At 37.3% G+C, this 21,675-nt stretch overlaps 1 protein-coding gene across 1 annotated transcript in view; it reads right to left on the minus strand.

Moving 5' to 3' along the window:
• Positions 1-3,564: 3,564 nt before the first annotated feature.
• The window catches only part of LOC117340631 (cell adhesion molecule 2-like), a 29,476-nt gene continuing 11,365 nt past the window's right edge, over positions 3,565-21,675 (minus strand). The window contains exons 2-7 of the mRNA XM_033902395.1: positions 13,516-13,803; positions 13,057-13,347; positions 11,317-11,604; positions 5,514-5,822; positions 4,158-4,463; positions 3,565-3,761 (exon numbers count right to left, since the gene is read on the minus strand). Of these exons, the coding sequence (XP_033758286.1) occupies positions 3,583-3,761; positions 4,158-4,463; positions 5,514-5,822; positions 11,317-11,604; positions 13,057-13,347; positions 13,516-13,803 (1,661 nt within the window). The 3' untranslated portion in view covers positions 3,565-3,582. The remainder of the gene's footprint in view (positions 3,762-4,157; positions 4,464-5,513; positions 5,823-11,316; positions 11,605-13,056; positions 13,348-13,515; positions 13,804-21,675) is intronic.

The following is a 21,675-nucleotide window of genomic DNA, read 5'->3' on the forward strand; positions in this document are numbered from 1 at the left end:
GAGTCAGGCTCTCTGTCTGAAAGGTAAAAATGAAAAATTGGAAAAACCCTGCCTCGTGTCAAATAATGTTTGTATGATGGGCTTCAGTAGATATTAAAATGTTGTCCCCGCAAAAGGCATCAGTGCATTACAATACAAAATCAGAGTTAGATACACCTGGGCGGAAAGAGTGATTAAATTAAATATAACAGCTATTTAGTCTTTCGATGTGACAGGTGGAATAGTCCCATTATTGAAGGAAATATATAAATGTTAGAATTGAACTTCAAAGGAGCATTTAATATATGTGCAATGTAACTTCTCAAAGTTACGACAAACGTAGGGAACTAAAATGAACAAATACTGCCTACAACTGCAATTTGCAATCTCAAAGGATTGATGTATGACACAAGCGGTATTAGCACCTTTCGAAATTAGATTTTTTTTTTTAATACAAGAGATAAAAAGATCAAACAAATACACTTTACCATACAGCTGTTTGATCAAGTATTCCATTGTGTTTGTGATAGATAACGTGAGAGACACTTGTTTTCATGCCATATTGAGTTAATTAAGAATATAAGAGACGGAAATAAATTGTAAACAAAAAAGTTTAGTATTCTTTAATAAATTACTATATTGTAAAATGTAATAATAAGGGATCTATTCATAATCAGATCACACCATGTTAAACCTTAAATTGATACCTGCATATTCAGAATGAGATTTTGTTGAGACAATCCCGATATTAGAATTGTGTGTTGCTCAACTATGCATCATTTTGAATACCATCGCGAATAAACCAAATTATCATTTGGCCAATAATGTCTGTTCAAACTTCATTTCTGATATCATGCAATGTAAATATTATAACAAAGATACCTGTTTACATATCATTTATATATTGCTCAAAAGTTTCTATAAAAGCTGGAATGAGTATCAATACACTAAAAACGATGAGTTTCAAAATCTGTCAATTATTGCCCATCAAGGTATTATGTGATGTACTCACTGTCTCTCTGAACGGCTTTCTGTGTCATTTCTTGCCTCTGATGTGAACCATGGGTTTTACTATTACACCAGCTGAATAGAATGATTTTGATAATTTTAAATAGATACTTCGCGAAGCAATCGAATTTTAACAATTTATGGAAGTTTTTTTTATAGAATAGTTCTTACTATTATAAAACTTAATCAGGCATTTGAATGTCAGCACACCTGGCATCTGCGATGATATTCCTCAATATCATTGATGAAGTGACACATCGTTGGTATCACAATAACTTCATGCTATTTGAAAATGTCATATTTCTTCGGGGTTTTCATTTTCCTTGATCAGGATTTTATAAAGAAAATTTCTATACGACTCATTTTTATCTGTCATCCATAAACTAATAATTGAACGTTATAGCCACTGTTTTAAGTATAAAAAGACATCAATTGCTCATTTGTGTTTTCTCTTACCATCCTGAAGATGTCCGTCTCTCTGTGATAAAAAAATCATATAGTTACAACGGTCGTGGATAATATACATATAAAGTGATTGACATGCTTCATTTACTGTGATTAATTCAACGCATTGTATTTTACTATTAATATTAAATGATGGTAATGCATGGTTTAAAAGGCGCATATGTACTTACTTATAAGTACGACGAAAACAATCCCCACTAAAATCCCAGCACCGCAGATTATGGACACGCAAATCAGTGCAGTTCTGGTGGAATGTAAATCCTCATAGCAGTCGTCACCGGCTTTACAATGTATATGATAACAAAATGATCATATTTCAGCACAAAGTTTTGGATACTGTGTAGACCGTGCTAGGAAACATTATACCTGAATGTTTGTAAGACAATAGCAGCATTGATTTGAGAAAAAAATAATGGTAGTTCAAATCCCTACAATCGTATTGAGAAATACAGTGTTCCATCAAACAATTCAATTGTCTATCAGAGAGGACTATCGCCACTAGGTATTATAACAATCCTGGTCTATCAAATCCCGTAAGTAGAAACATATTTGATCGACAAACAATTGAATTGAATCATAATTTGATTCAGATTGAAGGTCATGACAATTAAACCACATGTAAATTATTTAAATCCTCCTCAATTAAAGACATAAACAAAGAATGCCCGTCTGTTTATTTGTTTTATATGTTTCCCCTGATGATAATTGTTAATCAAATCTAACAATATCGGACCATTTCATTATACCACCATCTCTCTCATCTTCGTTAAGATGTATGCTTGATACTGTAACAAGCATCATCACACTACTAATAAATCAATTTGATTTACAAATTTCACGATTAACAATGCCCTATTAGTCTCTTATAAATTACGCGTTAGATAATATATTGCGTTCTTAAACGTAAAGTGATTAGCTCTATTTACCGTTTGTGGAAATGTTGATATATCTATGATTACTCAATCCGATATCATTTTTCGCGTAAATTCGGATAAAGTATATGGAGGATGCTGTCAATCCATCTATGGTGTATGACACAACTGATTTCCGTGTTTCTGGAATGACGTCCGAGTCAGTGTAGCCATGGGTAACGTCAGATCTATAGCCAATCACAAAGGTCTGTGTCTGATAATCATCTGAAGCTGGAATCCATTGCACCGTGACACTACTAACAGATGTTTGTTTCTGTAGTAGGTAGAGAGGTGATGGTGGAGGCCCTGTAACATGGAAAGGGACAAGATAGTGATTTATTTCTGTAAATTATCTTTGCTACAAGAAGTTAAATTTCTTTTTCAACAAAGACTTCTGCTTTAATTGGTTCATTGTTAATATCCAAAAATCGACCACAAACCAATTCGACGACTTCGCATGCATTTACTGATAATATATAGAAGACTTGCATCAAATGTCTTACGTTTTTTTTTAAAATAGACGATGTTATGGCCACTACTTTGATCATGATTTGAATATTGTACTCGCGTATCTACAGAAATAGAGTCGTCCATATAATGATACAGTGACTATTGATGACAAACGTGTAAGAGGTCAGAAGAAAGTTGAATAAGTGCTTCAATTATACATAGCAGTTGACAATTGAAAATTTGACGTTTTGATTAAAAATCGCCTTTAATCTTGATTTAGGTTTGTAATAATCAATATTTTGGGATTGATTTCCACGCCCTCACACCAGACTCACTTATTTGTTTCACTGTAAAACATCACGTGCACCTAGTATTCGTCTTGGCCTTTGTTAAAACATATTTGTTTTTTCGTTTAATTTTGTCACGTCTATGGTTTCTTTTTTTCAAGTTACGCAAATGATTTTGGAACACTGGCGATGACCCTTTCATCAATCATGAATCAACAACTATTGTCATCAGACTTTGGACTTTTGATAAAGGTGACATATTATGGTTCTAAACCTAACTCATAACTGATTCATGTATGCCTAAATATATTCACACACTACTCACCTGCTTTTAATAGTTTCACTGTGTGGTTTGTCACCCCAATGCTGTTGTTTATTGTCACAGTGTAGTCACCAAAGTCCAGTTCTGTTAGTATACTTATTCTCAGTATAGTCACATAGCCTTTGACGTGAACGTCTACGCCATGGAAAGCCACCAAGAGTTACCTGTCTACTATAGACGTTAGAGCTCTAACAGGGGGAGGTAATCCGTTAGGATTTCTGGTCCACTTGATGTCATTAGGATGTACCGTTGGTCTACTGTAAAAATCTACCTCAATAGTGGCGTTGTTCCCTAACTGTTCCTTGATCACTGTTGCGTTGGTTATTACCAAAGGAGGAGCTTGAAGATAAAACACACATATACATATATATAGAGACACAACTATTCATACAACTATGTTGATGCATGATTCTCGGCATGATACAACACCATACCTGACATGAACAAATTAATTATTTACTCATATTTATTAGTATCATTAATTAAAAACCCATACAATATAACGACATACTCAAATATTATTCAAAGATTATAGTAAAATTGCTGACGTGACGTAATTGTAGTAATATTGAGCTTAGTAACTGCATGTTATATCGTCTTGACTCTTGGAGAAATACAATAAGAAAGACATTATAAGGACATTAGGGTTACTGTCTTTCCTATAATTTACATCTCTATAGACAATTGGTTGGTAATGGAGTCGGAGAACAAAACCTGGTTACCCTCAAGTTTTACCTTCAACGACGAAGAAGACAGAGCCAGACGTGGAGAAGGACGAGTCTGGGACATTGTTAGTGGCTATGCATATGTAGTAACCGGTATCCTCATATCGTCGTGGTACGCCGGGGTCGGGCAGGGTCAGGACCGAGTGTGTGGAATTTGAACTTCCGGTCAACTGACGTATCTCTGAACCGTCCTCTGCTGTATGTTTCCATCTACCGAATTTGTAGATGTTTGGATTACCATCAGGTGCGCAAGTCAGTAGTCTCTTGGATGACGTGTATGTTGTGTTTTTACCGCTAACGTTGATGTCAGCGCGGTCTGTTGATAAAAAAATGTGTTGAGTCGTTTATATCAAGATTTTGTTGAGTCGTTTATATCAAGAGTGCAGAGATTAAAATATGCTATTATTTAATTTTGAATCATGTAATTAAAATCATGAAACTATCTGTCTTTACGTTCTATTAATATTCTCCAATTGTGCGTCTATGATTCTGTTTAATACAATAAAAACGGTTTGTTGACTATATCGGATAAAAGACCTTTGCATCAGAAAAAGACCTTCCCGTTAGATACATACTGAAGTATATATGACGACGCTGTTTTTATCATGTTGTTAAAACATATACTATAGTAACCAAGTAAGTTAAGAACACAAAATACCTGAAGCAGTAAGAGCAACTTTAGCTGACTATAAAGCACACTTATGACTGTATTAAGGATAGTAACTACTCACTGGCTTCATCTCTCCAGACAAGACCCGGGTGCTGACCTTATAGCGCACAGACTCCCCGAAATAATGATATGTGATGTATGACGGCTACTTACTCAATACTTTTACAGCCCGGCCCACCCCACTGCCTCAATCCCCCTAGGATGACCCTATTACTGACTCGACAACACACCGACTCCCTACTATACTGACATGTGATTGTGTTAGGGTTACCCTCCAGACAAGGCACGGCTACTGACTCCACAATATACCGACACCCCACTATACTGACATGTGACTGTGTTAGGGTTACCCTCCAGACAAGGCCCGGCTACTGACTCCACAATACACAGACTGTCCACTATACTGTCATGTGTTAGGGATACATATTGACTCAACTCCTCTAGACAAAGCCCGACAACTGACTCTAAAGTACACAGACTCTGCATTTTTCTGACGTGTGACTGTGCTAGAGATACTTACACAATACTGTAATAGTCCGCCGTACTGACTCAATCCATCCGGACAAGGGTACACAGACCCCAACTATCTTGACTAGTGACTGTGTTTGCGATACATACTGACTCAATCCCGCCAGACACGGCCGGCTACAGACTTTTCTCATTGTCCTGACGTAATACCGTGATAGGGATACTTACACAATACTGTTAAAGTGCGGGTAACTGACTCGATCCCCGCAGGCAAGGCCCGGTTACTGGCTCTACAGTACACAGATTCCCCATTGTTGTGACGTGTTACAAGGAGGGATAATGTCGACGTCACAGTATACGTTTCTGTTGAGCTGTCAGGTTCCATGACATCAGTAGAATTGGAGGATAGCCATTTACGCCCAATATTCCACTGTATGTTGGCGGGTGGTCTACTTCCAGTTGAAGTACAAACTACCTGTAGGTTGTTGTTTTCTATCTGGGAAACCTGTTCAGGGATTTCTGGCTCTCCCGGTTTTACTGTGGACATAGAAGGCAATAACTGAACTTTAGTTACATGAAGTGGTCGAGATTGGAATAGATATATTCGACTAGCTGTAAACACATAGTGCAACTCATATTTCCAAAATGTGTAATGAAGGGAAAAAAGGTTTGAGCTACTTAAACATTTATACGCAATACTCATCGAATCGATGAATTTATTAAATTTTGTTATTTATATATACTTTTTTTGTATTTATTATATTTGTCTATGACCTTTTAGCATGCCAGATAGATGTTCTATGCATATCGACACTTTCTTGGTATATTATGCAACATTGTATGCCCACAATCCGTGTAAACCAACACAGCACACTGATGGTCTGGGCTGGACTACAATACTGACATGTATACAATACTCTTTACTCACATTAAAGGTTTACAAACACACTGGTGGTTTGAGGATTTGTCAGGGCTGGACTACTAGACTGACTTGTATACAACACTCTACACTCACAATCTAGGTATACCAACACACTGGTGGTCTGAGGACTGGCAAGGGATGGACTACTATACTGACATGTTGACAACACTCTATACTCACATTATAGGTATACCAACACACTGGTAGTCAAAGGACTGGTCAGGGCTGGACTACTAGACTGACGTATATACAACACTCTATATTCACAATCTAGGTATACCAACACACTGATGGTTTGATGACTGGTCAGGACTGGACTACTAGACTGACATGAAAACAACACTCTATACTCACAATCTATGTATACCAACACACTGGTGGTCTGATGACTAGTCAGGGCTGGACTACTAGACAGACATGAATACAACACTCTATACTCACAATCTATGTATACCAACACACTGGTGGTCTGATGACTGGTCAGGGCTGGACTACTAGACTGACATGTATACAACACTCTATACTCACAATCTAGATATACCAACACACTGGTGGTCTGATGACTGGTCAAGGCTGGACTACTAGACTGACATGAATACAACACTCTATACTCACAATCTATGTATACCAACACACTGGTGGTCTGATGACTGGTCAGGGCTTGACTACTAGACTGACTTGTATACAACGCTCTATACTCACAATCTATGAATACCAACTCACTGGTGGTCTGAGGACTGGTCAGGGCTGGACTACTAGACTGACATGTATACAGCACTCTATACTCACAATCTAGGTAAACCAACACACTGTTGGTCTAAGGACTGGCCAGGGCTGGACATATAAGAGCGCAGCTCTAGGGCGCCGAAGGCGCCCGAGCGAAGCTCTCTAAATACTGGAAAACGGTACCTCCAACAAGAGTTGCCTCCCTTCCCATACATACGAACAAAGAAAATCGTATTGTCCAAAAAACCGGTACCGGAATGGCTCAAAAGCGGATGTAGTATTCTCATGGGCAAAAATCTTGAACAATATCAACACCAAAGTCTCACTATAGTGTTTAAACATTAGTTATATATGACTTTTGTTCTCATATGAAAAATAAGTAACAAAACAGCGGTATGTTTTCGCTTTTATTTTTATCATGTCGTCCATAACCGATCGGGAATTACCGAACGTCATCGTCTCCATTCACATCTGACCGATACATTGTACACAACAAGACATGCGAGTACGTTGGAATTAAACTCAGTATAGGGTCCTTATAATTATTTTTGTATGTGGTTCCAGTCTGATCTGATCAAAGGTAGGCATTTGCCGATAAGACTGTGTTATGATCGATCCTATCGTAAATATTTAGGCCGCCTTGTCGATTTATTTTCTCAGCGTTAACGTTAGGCTTACGACAGGCACTTGATTTGCATTGTAAACAATAACATGCCGAAAGACAACTAGGCTAGGTATATGCATAGGAAACAAGTGCCTATCGGTTACGTAGAGTTCTACCAGCTTTTGTATTGTTAGTTACAGATGATACGATGTGTCTGACTCGCATTGTTTATTATAATTAGAAGAAGGTTATATTATCTACAGCACATGGGGCTAGTAACCATTAAAAATGTCCGAGTCTAGATTCCAGTATAGTAGGCCTATATAAAGCCCATGTGATAACCCTAGATTTTTATCATTTATGAAATGCAGGCTTAGTACATGTGTAGTTAGTCTACATTAGTCAGCAGAAATAAACATAGATCAACATGGCACATATGATATGTAGGTTGTACCAAGAATAATGATTGAATTTTAAATGAAATTTATCTGAAAAATAATTCTTTGCAATGTTTATAAAATAATTGTCATATTATCTGTGTGGTGTTTTATGGTTGTGAGAGAACTGTTTGTCATGTTTGTGCTCATTAGTTTATCAGCGTGTTTGTTTTTTTTGCTATTATTTTTGTTTGTCATTTTGGTACCCGGTTTAGGTTGGGGGTTTGGTTATTGGTGGTGTAATGCAGATTTCGATTCGAGTATTAGTAACGGGTTATGGCATGCACAAAAGATGGTATTGTGTGTTGGGCTGGGGGAAATGTTAATGAAAAGGGGAATCTTCTTGTGGTCAGGTAAACAATCTTTTGTACTCAATGTCAAACATAAGGACTGGTGTGTGGGGGGTGTTTCTAAGGATGTGTTGAAGGTTTGTTTTTTTTTGCCAACCTCTCCAGCCTGCAGGTGTGTGTATATAATGAGACTCAAGTTAGAGGGACATTCTTGCGTTCAGATATCAGAACCTTTACATTTTTGACTGAGGAAATCCACGGGGAACAGGGAATAAAGCAATGCTACAATGGACAGAAAAATGATGAAGCCTAACAAAGACGTACGGCGGTTTCAAGTAAAAAGTGAGAGTGGGTGATGTGCGTGCTTCGGCAGAATGGGCGTTTGTGATTTCTTGTGGGAATGGGGGGGGGAGAAGGCTTGTGTTAATGACCCTGCGAGCAAACGGGGGTTCTTGTTGTGGTTTTGTAGTTTTTGGGTTTGGTGGTCAAAGGGGTGTGTGTAAAGGTGTTGGGTGTGTGGTTTTGTTGTGGGATTTTCTCTTTTTTGTGTGATCACGTTTGGTTGTGTGTTTTGTGTTATGTCGTGCGGGTTCAGAAAACATGGGTTCTTGGTGTCGAGAGGGGAGGGGGAGGACCGAACCGTTGGTGTGTGTTGTGGAAGGGAAATAAGGGGGGGGGAGCACCGGGAAAGGAAGGAAAAGCGTGGGGGAGAGGGGGGTAGAGATCTTATCGCGAGCTCGAACCAAAGGAGGACAGGGGGGAGGGACACAAGGAAGGGGACAGGGGAACGGAAGAGGAGGAAAACGCTATTTTGCGAGGACGGGGCTGGGGGTGTTGGTGGAATGGGGCCAAAGGCGGAGTGTGTGCGAATAGTAGCGTGGAGTGATAGTGTTGGAAGGCAGCAGAAGGACACAGAGAGGAAGTGGCGAGGGGAAATGGGGGGGTTGTGGACGGACGGGAAGGTGCTAGGGGGAGACGGGGGAATGAGGGGCGACAAAGGCGGGGGGACAGGGAGACAAGGAAGACATGGAACGACAACAAAGGAAGGAACCGAACGAGGAAACGGCTAGGGAGTGCAACGGAACACGGTGGTAGAGGGAGTGTGCAACGGGGAGGTGGGCGCGGGGTGGGCACGGGCCAAGGGTAAGGCGGGGGGTGTGGTGGAGAGGAGAAAAGCATACGAAGAGAAGGCAAAGTGGACACTCAAAAACGGATAGAAGTGTGTTTCGGCTCTCCAGGCGATTGCACTGGGACGGTGACACTCGGGTGGGGTTGTTTGGTGGTGGGTGGGGTGTAGAAAATAGGGAAGGGCGTGGGAGGGGGGGGATAAGAGCGGCGGCAGACCAGTTTGGGACACGGTGGACAGAGACGGATGGGTGGGTGTTAGCGTTGGTGTGGCCCAGGGGTGGTGGGTGTGCACTTTGGTGGGGAGGGGGAAAAGCCAAAGGGAAGGCCGCGGGGAAAAAGCGCCGATGAACAGAGCGGCAAAGCAGAGGGGAAAGGACAGCCGCCCAAACGGTGGGGTAGGGGGCCACAAAGGGGTGGAAAGGTGGGAAGGGGTCCCAGAGTTCGGACAGTCGGGGAGCAATAGGGAGAGGTTCTGTAGTCCAGTGGCCCCATAGCACGGGGGGGGGAATGGCGGTGGGTCGTAGGAATTGTGGGAGGGCGGTTTATGTTTAGGTTGTGTTGCGCGGGTTTCAAGAGTCCGGTGAAAGGTGTGTGTGAATGTGACAAGGGCACGCGGGGGCGGGGGGGGGGGGGGGAAAGAGGACCCTGGGAGAGGACGCAATAACGAACAGAAATTATATTGAATATTGCTATTGGAAATAACACAAACTTTAATAGAAGTATCAGAATGGGATATCTGTGCAATAGTATATGTTTATATATTTATGTACATGTGTATATACATATACATAGAATAAAACTTGTAGAAACTTTGTGAATCGATTAAATATATATATGTATATATATATATTGGCACTATGACTGATCCACAGCGGCCGGAGTAGTGGGACCAAAAAGCGTATTTTTTTTTTGTTTACCACAGGGTGTCCTGTTACCCTATAGGGATGGGTTATAGAAATAATTATTTAATTCATATACAGAAATTACACTTTTTGGCCTTATTTAATTTGTTCAATTAATTTATTAAATAAAAGCGAGTTTACAACCATCACTACAAATATTTAATAGCAGTGGTGTCAATATTTATTTAAAGTCCACATACATTTGACAGTGTTATTGAGTTGCATGCTGTCAGATTGAATTGAAACTGGTGAGGGTACTGATACAATCATATATACTGTTGTACATGCACCTATACTGTACATGCACCTATCCATCATTTAGAGGATTTTTTTTTCCAGGGTCACCTATTTTTGGGTAAAATAAAAATTCTAACAGGGAATTTTGTGAAGTTATGTTCAGATTCACTTTAAACTGTGTTATAAAAGCAATAATAATCTAATTGAAACTTAAATGTCTTTACAAATTCACATATTTTGGCCTCAAAACTGAATTTTGAGAATTTTCATTAAAGTTCAGTTTTCACCCTATCTCAATGTCTCGCTGAACACTGGTTACTGATATTATTTAATTACTTGAACACTACTCCATAAATTGAAAGATGTTATTGATAAAGCGGGAAAGATGAGATATATAATTCTGTATAATTCTTGTTATATAAGGCCTTTTGATGACTTATCATGGCCTTGTGATTTTCATAAATCTGCTAATATAATGAAAAAAAATTACATATATATTGCATAAACATATATATATATACACGTATACAAGTGACAATTAGATTAGCTGTGCTCTTCCAAGGCTTTGCCTTCATTCATATTATACTGACATGTATATAACACTATACTTACATTCTAGCTATACAAACACATGGATATCTGAGGACTAGCCAGAGCTAGACTACTAGACTGACATTTATACAACACTCTATACTCACAATCTAGGTATACCAACACACTGGTGGTCTGGGGACTGGTCAGGGCTAGACTACTAGACTGACATTTATACAACACTCTATACTCACAATCTAGGTATACTAACACACTGGTAGTCTGGGGACTTGTCAGGGCTGGACTACTAGACTGACATCTGTACATTGTCCTGTCGTCTGCTCGAGTAACCACTTTTGTGTACTTGGCTATGCTGTCATTTATAGCAAGATAGACATTATTTTTTATCCACGACACGTTTGCCACCGGGAATCCGCCACGTGCGTTACATGACAAAGTAAGACTTCCATCCTCTGTCACTCTTGTCCTGTTCTGACCGTTTACGGCAAATGTGTTCTCTATTTCAGGAAATACTGGTGGAACTAGAACATATAAGATCATTTATATATATCTTTATACAGCAAAAATGATTAAAGTCTGCTTCAGCAGTTGTATGTATAATCATAATGAAGTTTAAGTTTGTATTTTATAAAATGGTTAGACCGACGTTTACATTCATTTCTCAGCGAAAAACATGAAGTAATCAAGGTGTTGTCTGTTTGCTACCTTTATCGCCCCGTGAACAGCCAGGGTCAATTAGAGTCAATGTTATATCGTGGTAGTTGGTAACTACCTCACCAAAACATACGGGAGGCCCGTCACATGTGACATAATTATCGTTAGTACAGTAGGATTATGCTTAATGTAGAGTAGTTGACAATACAACGTTGATGTATCACCGTATACGATAGACTATATATGTTTCTGTCACCAATTTCACAACAACTTCTGTACAATTGTAGATGACGAAAAGCGCAATATACGGCAGCAAAAGAAGTGTCGGTACTACCAATAATTACTTACTGTACATAGTACATAATATCATGTTTCTGTATTACTAATCTGATATAACTTATTGAACAATAAAAGGTAACGTAATTTATCTGTATTAAAAATCTGACCTAACTTACTGTACAGTAGTAGATGATAGAAATTGTCTGTATTACCAATCTGACATAACTCAGTGTACAGTAGTTGATAATAGAATGTGTCTGTATTACCAATCTGACATAACTTACTGTACAGTAGTAGATGATATAATGTGTCTGTATTACCAATCTGACATAACTTACTGTACAGTAGTAGATTATAGAACGTGTCTTTATTACCAATCTGACATAACTTACTGTACAGTAGTAGATGATATAATGTGTCTGTATTACCAATCTGACATAACTCACTGTACAGTAGTAGATGATAGAGCGTGTCTGTATTACCAATTTGACATAACTTACTGTACAGTAGTAGATTGTAGAACGTGTCTGTATTACCAATCTGACATAACTCACTGTACAGTAGTAGATGATATAATATGTCTGTATTACCAATCTGACATAACTTACTGTACAGTAGTATATGATAGAATGTGTCTGTATTACCAATCTGACATAACTTACTGTACAGTAGTTGATAATAGAATGTGTCTGTATTACCAATCTGGCATAACTTACTGGACAGTAGTAGATGATATAATGTGTCTGTATTACCAATCTGACATAACTTACTGTACAGTAGTAGATGATATAATGTGTCTGTATTACCAATCTGACATAACTCACTGTACAGTAGTAGATGATAGAGCGTGTCTGTATTACCAATTTGACATAACTTACTGTACAGTAGTAGATGATTGAATGTGTCTGTATTACCAATCTGACATAACTTACTGTACAGTAGCAGATGATATAATGTGTCTGTATTACCAATCTGACATAACTTACTGTACAGTAGTAGATTATATAATGTGTCTGTATTACCAACCTGACATAACTTACTGTACAGTAGTAGATGGTAGAACGTGACTGTGACTCCGATGGTACATCTGTACTCCCTGACATCTGACAGCTGTACATCACTGATTCCAAGGCTATATGTCCCGTTATGTATATCAACAGTCAGTCTGGTTCTTAAAGAAATAGGTATTGTCGGATTGATGTCTGTCCCGATAGTGTAAATGAAGACAGAAGGAGATGTAACTGACCACTGCGCTGTACCATCTGCATTTGGACAATTAAGTGTTATAGCTCCACCCCGCCTGACATACACTGAGGAAGCTGATCTCCCACCTGGAAAGCACGTAAACAAACTTATGAAAACTATGGTATATGTATTATAATCCCATTCGGAAAATTCACACTTTTTTCAGAGTTCTTGTTTTTAATATTGTAAATAGAAATAATTAAAATGGACGACACACCCAAAACTTAGAATTATGTATATAGGTATACATGTACCTTGTACAATGACCATCCGTAGACCAACTGTCCCGTCCAATGTACATGTAAATATTCCCGTGTCCCTGACCTGAAGCTCTGTAAACGTCAGTGTGTAATTCCCTCCCGAGTGACCGGCAGATATCCGTGATTTAATACCGTCACTCAGACCAGCCTCCACTGTGGTACCGGTAACGTACAGGTTACCTCCAGGTCCGGTCCAGGTCAGTGTGGTGGCCTGGTCATCAGCCGGACAGGTCAGTGTGACGGAAGCGTCACTCTGTACATACACAGGTGTGATGGTCTGACCTAAAAGGACGTTTCAAATAAAAAGGCTTGAAAGATAACGTCCTCTTAGCTATCAGTAAATGTAAACTTTATTTATTTTACAACAATCGTTATATCAACTTATATTAAGCATACGTGTTGGCACAGATGGAAGCACGGGAGGGGTCTTACTGTGGCAGAAAAAAAAATGGAGTATCCGGGAAAAACCGATGTGGTCGGGCAGGTGACCTAAGTGAAAGGCAAGTGTGTTACCACGTTGCCATCCGACAACCAAAACATACTATCGATCTATTTTCTTATCAATCTGATATTGACAGAAAGATAAATATGAATAAAAACTTCCCGTTAATACCACATTCCGGGCATGAAGAATGCTTAAAATGTAACTAAACATTATGTTACGCAATCCTGTTCAATTCAGCTACAGAAAACAAAAAAACAAATGACACTATCGCTTTGTATATGGTTTGCTTACATTATTAGGTGAAATAGCCAAATGTCGACCTATAGACATATAACGGGAGATATCTTTACGGTATAATAAAACATATAGACATATAACGGGGATTATCTCTACCATATAGTAAAACATACAGACATATAACGGGGGTATCTCTACCATATAGTAAAACATTGGACATATAACGGGGATATATCCACTATATAGTAAAACATACAGATATATAACGGGGATATCTACTATATAGTTAAACATATAGACATATAACGGGGGATATCTCTACTATACAGTAAAACATATAGACATATAACGGGGGATACTTCTACTGTATTGTAAAACAATTATCGGGATATATATATCACATGTAATTAAAAATACACGCAACAGTGGGTTTTCTACCGTAGAATAAAACATATGGAAGCTAACAGAGCTTTACATATTATATAATTACAATGCTTTATTAGCTCTCTGGACGGAGTCCAGGAGAGCTTACGCAGTCATTCTCATGTTTTTGCCGGAAGTAGAATTATTAAAAGTTTGTGGACAGAGGATATCAGAAACAGTGGGACTGTCAGAATGGATTTCAAGACACATGATTGGGGTCGACACGAACTAGATTTGACAAGAAATTTGAGTTGTTAAATAATTTCATTTTCGAGTAATCGTCAATTTACGTTATTCTGAGGAGTTATGAGGCAAAGTTCCTCTATCAACCCACTGTGATGTGTATATAACAATGTGCTGCAACACACGTATCCCTGTGACGCTGCAAAAATGTGCTGCTATGCGTGTTACATTATACACAGTATGTCGTCTTCTACAGTGTACAGGGTGTCTCGCGAAGTATATGTGTATACGTCCCTGACAAACACTGATATGGAATATTACTATGTATTCTTAGTAGTTCCAATTGTTTATCTTCTCTCATAATAATAACTTAATTTCTTGAAAGGAGGGGAATGGAGCCCTATCTTTAAATCGGCAAAAGTTCCGGCCTATCACATGGAGACTTGACACGAACACACCGGAGCCTCCCAAAACACACATACGCACTCACCACACTCATACATGTCGCACGCACGGGAGGCCGTCCTTAAATGACCTTAGATGTTAATAGGACGTTAAACAAAATAAACCAAACCAAACCAAACCAGAGCTATTACTTAGTATTTGAAATATGTCCTGTTACCCAGTGTATAGCTTTAAATCACTAATACATGTAACTGTTGACAAATGTGTTTTGGGTATAAAATGTACCATGTGTAAATATGGTAAATATCAGAAAACTTGTGATAATTTAAATCAAATTTGGAGAGAATATAGGTTTCTAATTGATTAAAGTCATATGCATATATATTGATGATTTGTATTATGTAGTGATAATGTGCAAGCTGAAAGTATGTCGCATTGGTACTATATTGATGACCAATTTGACATGTGACCTTCGGTGACTAATAAATGAATAACATTTCTCTAGTCATATACATCGGGAAACAGTGAAAATATTATGAGATGAAACAGGAAACAATTCCCTATAAGAGTACAAAATTTCATTTGAAACGATCAATACACAAAGTCAGGAAAATTCATTGAAAAAGTTGAAAATACAGAGAATATATAGCAAAGTTAAAAAGAAAATAAGACTGAAATTGGCAAGGAACTGTATATACAAACAAGCTGGATTTCTAATCAACGTCCAGAGAGCTACGAGGCCCTTGGCCTCTTGTTTATGTAGTAATTATCACTTACAAGTTTAAATTCCCGGTTCATCTCGTGTTATCTCAATTATATATGCTCACGTTAACATATCAATAAAGACAAACTGGGGTTAACTAGCGATGGTAGGGAAATGTTTAAAATACACGGTAACAAAAACGTCAGTCCTGACTTAATTGTTGTGTTGTTATAAAACTTACACTGTATCAAAAGCTCTTTTAATTGTAGCACTGATGCACAAAACCAAGGAAAAAAAGAACACAGCATAAGATCGCGTCATATGTTATATGTTCATATTTGTAACTTAAGTATCAAATTTAGTATCTGGCATCGGCTGTTTAGCAGTGACTTCTTCCTGATTATCACTTAATTCATACTACTTATGAAGGGGAGATAACTAGTAAAGCCTTGTCTGAAATGCTAGATACGATCAATTAGTTAAAAAAACACCATATGTAAACGATACTTGCCGAATTCAGAACATATTGAACGATAGTACACTTACCTCGGACTAATCGTATCACATTTAGTACCGACACGACCGAGAGAAACATACTGTGGACGATATACCGAGTCATGTATTTGTACGACCTATAAAATAAACCAGGAAGTTCATACTCAACGAAACGTTAACTCATGTGTAAGTAGCCTAAGTATTCCCTTCTATGTATATAGTTATCTGAATGACCTTTCCTGTGTAACAGCCAGTATTGTATTTGTATGACTTTCCAGCGATCACGCTTTGTAAAAATTATCAGAGCAGAGTGTAGCGTGCTAGATAGTTATCAAGTCGATCGGTCTTGTAAAGTCTGATTGTTCGATTGGCTTGATTAAAACCAGATAATGTTATTCATTGGTTTGTGGGCTTCTGTACTTAATGTGTGTATGTTTGCTTGGCTAGTGACTAGGATTGCATTTATTCATTATTATTTGTTTAACTATTTTTGTTTTGTTACCTTGATGCCATACTGTTGGTGATTATGTTTGATTTCTCATGTGATAAGATGATATGATTGTTTATTATTTTGATTGACATTGACATGATGACAATGATAATAAGGATGAAGGCGAATGATGATGAGGAGGAGGAGCATGACAAACTATGCAATTTAATGTTGGAATTTCACTTAGTGCGCGTGCGCGTTAAATTAGCATTAATTGTATTTAGAATTAAAAGCAGGACTGCTTTGTGTGTTAGCTTAATACTGACCGTCAAGTACACAGCCTCATATACTATAATAAAGGTTTATTAATAATGTATAGCTATGTTGTGCGATGACTGTCAACATTTTTGACAAAATGTCTATATTACAAAATAAATAACAATGGAAAAATGAGAAAATGATTTTTATCGTTTTCACTTGATTTTGATTATGATCTGACTTCAATTGTCCCTCCATTGTAATTGTCGTCGATTATCATTGTCACTTGGTTATACTTGTCACCTCATCAACATTGCCAAAAGATTATCATTGTCATCTGAACATCATTGTCACTCGATAATGACTGTAAATCCCATTATCACTGTTGTTGAATATCAGTATTACACGACTATCGCTGTCACCTGATAATAATTGTCATTTGATCACTATTGCCACCTGAGTATCATTGTTATCTGGTTATCGCTATCACTTGGTTATCATTCCCGCCTGATTGTATTCTGATTATCATTGACACCTGATTATAACTGTAACATTATCTTTGTCGCCTTTTCATCATAGTCGTCTAATTTTCATCACCATCATATTATAATTTTCACCTGATTATCTTTGTCATATTAATATGAATGAAGGCAAAGCCTTGGAAGAGCACAGCTAATTTAATTGCCACTTGTATACGTATATATATATATATATATATTTATGTAATATATGTAAAAATTTTCATTATATTAGCAGATTTATGAAAATCACAAGGTCATGATAAGTCATCAAAAGGCCTTGTATAACAAGAATTATAGAGAATTATATATATCATCTTTCCCGCTTTATCAATAACATGTTTCAATTTATGGAGTAGTGTTCTAGTAATGAAATAATATCAGTAACAAAGTGTTCAGTGGGACATTGAGATAGGGTGAAAACTGAACTTCAATGAAAATTCTCAAAATTCAGTTTTGAGGCCAAAATATGTGAATCTGTAAAGACATTTGAGCTTCAGTTAAATTACTATTGCTTTTATAACACAGTTTAAAGTGAATCTTAACATAACTTCACAAAATTCACTGTTAATATTTTTATTTTACCCAAAAATAGGTGAACCTGTAAAAACTTTCCTCTAAATGATAGATAGGTGCATGCATGTACATGTACAGTATAGGTGCATGTACAACAGTATGATTGAATCAGTATCCTAACCAGTTTCAATTCAATCTGACAACATGCAACTCAATAACACTGTCAAACGTGGACTTTATACACATATTGACACCGCTGCTATTAAATAATGATGGTTGTAAGCTCGCTTTTATTTGATAGATTGATTGAACAAATTAAATAAGCCAAAAAGTGTGATTTCTGTATATGAATTAAAAAAAATATTTCTATAATCCATCCCTATAGGGTAACAGGACACCCTGTGGTCAAAATAAATGTGTGCATACTATTGCACGGATATCCCATTCTGATACTTCTATTCAAGTTGGTGTTGTTTCCAATAGCAATATTCAATATAATTTCTGTTTTTGTATTTTCCCTAATTACTGCAGAGTAAACAAATAACCTGGGTCCCCTCACCTACTACAGACCCAAGGTGCATTAAATTATATCAGCTTTAAATGACTTGAATTGAAGATCCTTCTACCATGTGTAATATTTGATTCTACCATATATTTAGAATGGAATAGAACATTTTGAACTGTTATTCAGTCACTTCAACTCATTTTTGGGCAAAACCGCTTTGGACCGAGGACATGTACGTATACTTATAGCATATGATTTGAAGATCTGTTTATAGAGAACTTTTAAAAGAAATTCACTTAACAGTTAACATTGTGCGCCTTTAAAAAAAAATATGAATCAACTTTGGGATTACATGCATCATTATACAATGTTTTATCAATTTTGTAATATCTGGTTGAAAGTTTAAATTTAGTTATTTATATCAGAGTTTTTCGAGTTGTCAAAGTTTAAATTATCTGATATATATTTTATTACTATAAAAACAAAGATTTTGACTTGGACCAGTGAGATACTTTAATTTATAATCAGTGTTTTTGAATTACCATAGTTCGAGTTAATCAATTTTGATTTTAAGTACATGAATTCTCTTTTCTTGTCTTCACTAAAACATAATTTGTAGCAAATCTAAGTTAAACCTACTATTAGTCAACACCATAGATATGCAATTACTCTCCTTTTGTAATTAATCATTATTACAAAATAATTATAGAAATTCTATAATCTTCCAGGCTTTGAAAATTAACAGCAGTTGATTATAAGTTTAAATCATATTACACTGTACATGTTTTCATAAACATTGTAATAAATTTGGTTTAAATTTGGTTTAATAGTGATTGCAGATTCACTATTTATATTTCACCAGCTTAAACGTCTTGAGAAATCACACCTGTATAGATCCAGCGAAATGGGGCTGAAGGGGTTAGGCTAAGAAAATCGTTTCGGTTTGTTGGCGACAACAGGCACAGAATTGTGACTTTTCGCAACGGATAATATTGAAATGTTTATTTAGTTTTTATTTTCTATTTGCATTAAAACCTTGCAATTAAAGTTGTAGTTAAGTTAGGCAACAGGCAATATTTATAGTTTTCCCAGCTGAATAAATAAGTCCACCATGTCTGTTTTCTTCTGTATGTAAATCTCTTCCCAGAATGCACTGCAATCAAGGTCAAGTGTTTGCAAAGAAGATTATAATGTTCAAAATTTCGAATCTTTTTGGCTTCATTCCGACAATTTTTGACGTTATAAAATTATTATTTTCTATTTGTATGTCTTTAATAGGCATACATATGGCATAAATGTCATTTATTGTCAAAAAAATAACTATTCATCACACTCTGTCGGAGGTGTAGCATCTGTGGTGAACCACTGTTGTGTGTTATGTTACCTGTCGTTCCGGACTGTCCGTCTTCTACTTTGTTTATTAGTCTCGACGTCAGGTAGACGTTTGTAAGTAATATACACCTAGGAGGTTTAGAAGCGTTCTAAAGATCCTGATTTTATAATAGGTGGCGCTAGTTTCCCTTTCGCGAGAGTATAAAAGGCGGCGGTCGAAACTAGATATTGTTCACTTCTTCGTCTGACACGAACGAGATAAGGCCGGACAAAAAGGTATTAGTTAAGATATAGACGTGCCTGAACAAGGCTTCCCTATATCAAAGTACTTATTGTGTATGTAATAACTTACGGTAGAGTACGGAGGCAGATGTGCCTGAGTAAGGCTTCCCTTCTCCGTGGGGACTCTAGTTAGTCTATGTGATCGGTACATCACATACGTTGTAAGTGTATTAATATCAATAGCCTTGGGTCTGCTCGTGGTTTATAAGAAAGTGTCTGAGAGCCCCGAGTGTTGTACTGTACGTACATGCCTAACGTTAAATATATGCTAGGGAGGGGTTTAAGAAGGATTTCCCCTGAGGCCCGGGAATGAGTCTCTACAAAATACTGGGAAGGGGCTCGGGAAAAGTGAGCCTAAAGCCCAAAGTGAGGCTCTCGGTTAATGGGGTAAAACCCCCCCTTTTTGTAAAAGTACAATTTTAAAGGGAAATTTGCCCCAATCCCCAAAGGGAAATTTTTTCAACATCATTTTTATGTTTTATTATTTTCGAAAAAAAACCCGGTTTAGGAATTTTATTTTAGGGGTTTACCAGGGGAATCTCTTTTTTAAATTTTTAAAACTGTTAGTATTGGTATTATGAAATTTTACTAAAACACCCCATCATGAATTTTGTATATTTTTGACTGAGGATAAAAAATAAAAAGAAAATTTGGGGTATTTGACTGAAGGATTAAACTAATTTAATTTGGCACGTGGTGCCCCTGTTGCTATTTTTTTGGTGGCCGTTGGAAAATTTTGTTAAATTTTGTTTTTTTGTTAAAAATAAAATTTTGAAGGGAATTGTTTTGATGATTAAAAGGGGGGGTTTTGGAAATCCAAATTTTTAACCCAAAACCCGTCGGGACAGTTTAGGCCCCTTTTTAAAACAAAGCTGAAAAAGGCAAAAAAGGGGATTTTGTTCATCAGTTGATAAAATCCGAAGATTCTTCCAATAGAAGGGGGGAATGAACAATCAGGGACTTTTCCCGGGGGGTGAATAAAAAATCCATGCGAGATTCTTTAAAGGGAAAAGATCAGGCTTAAAGAACTTTTGGGCCAAGGTAAAAAGGACCAGTCCAAAAAAGGGTTCCTGAACCCTACCCCCATTTTTAAAATAGGGGAAAAAACCTTCTGAAAGCAAAAAGGAGGCGCTCGAAAAAAGGGAGAAGGGAAACATATATAAAAGCTTGACTCTGTGGGTAAGAGAAGAACCAAAGGGCAAGTTGGATATGGTGATAGTGATTACGAGGAAAATTCCATAAAAAACACAAAAAAAAATTTTGTGTTTTTAAAGCTTCACTTGATGGCCAACCCCTTGGGGGGATTACCGTCTCTTTTGAGGCACCCTCGAAAAATAGATGGACAGAGCAGGAGGGGGCTGTCCCTAGTGGGTTTGAGGGGACAAGTCAAGGATACGGGGATTTTCCTGCCCGGAAAAAGGG

This window comes from Pecten maximus, chromosome 13 (assembly GCF_902652985.1).
Source record: "Pecten maximus chromosome 13, xPecMax1.1, whole genome shotgun sequence".
Lineage (NCBI taxonomy): Eukaryota > Metazoa > Mollusca > Bivalvia > Pectinida > Pectinidae > Pecten > Pecten maximus.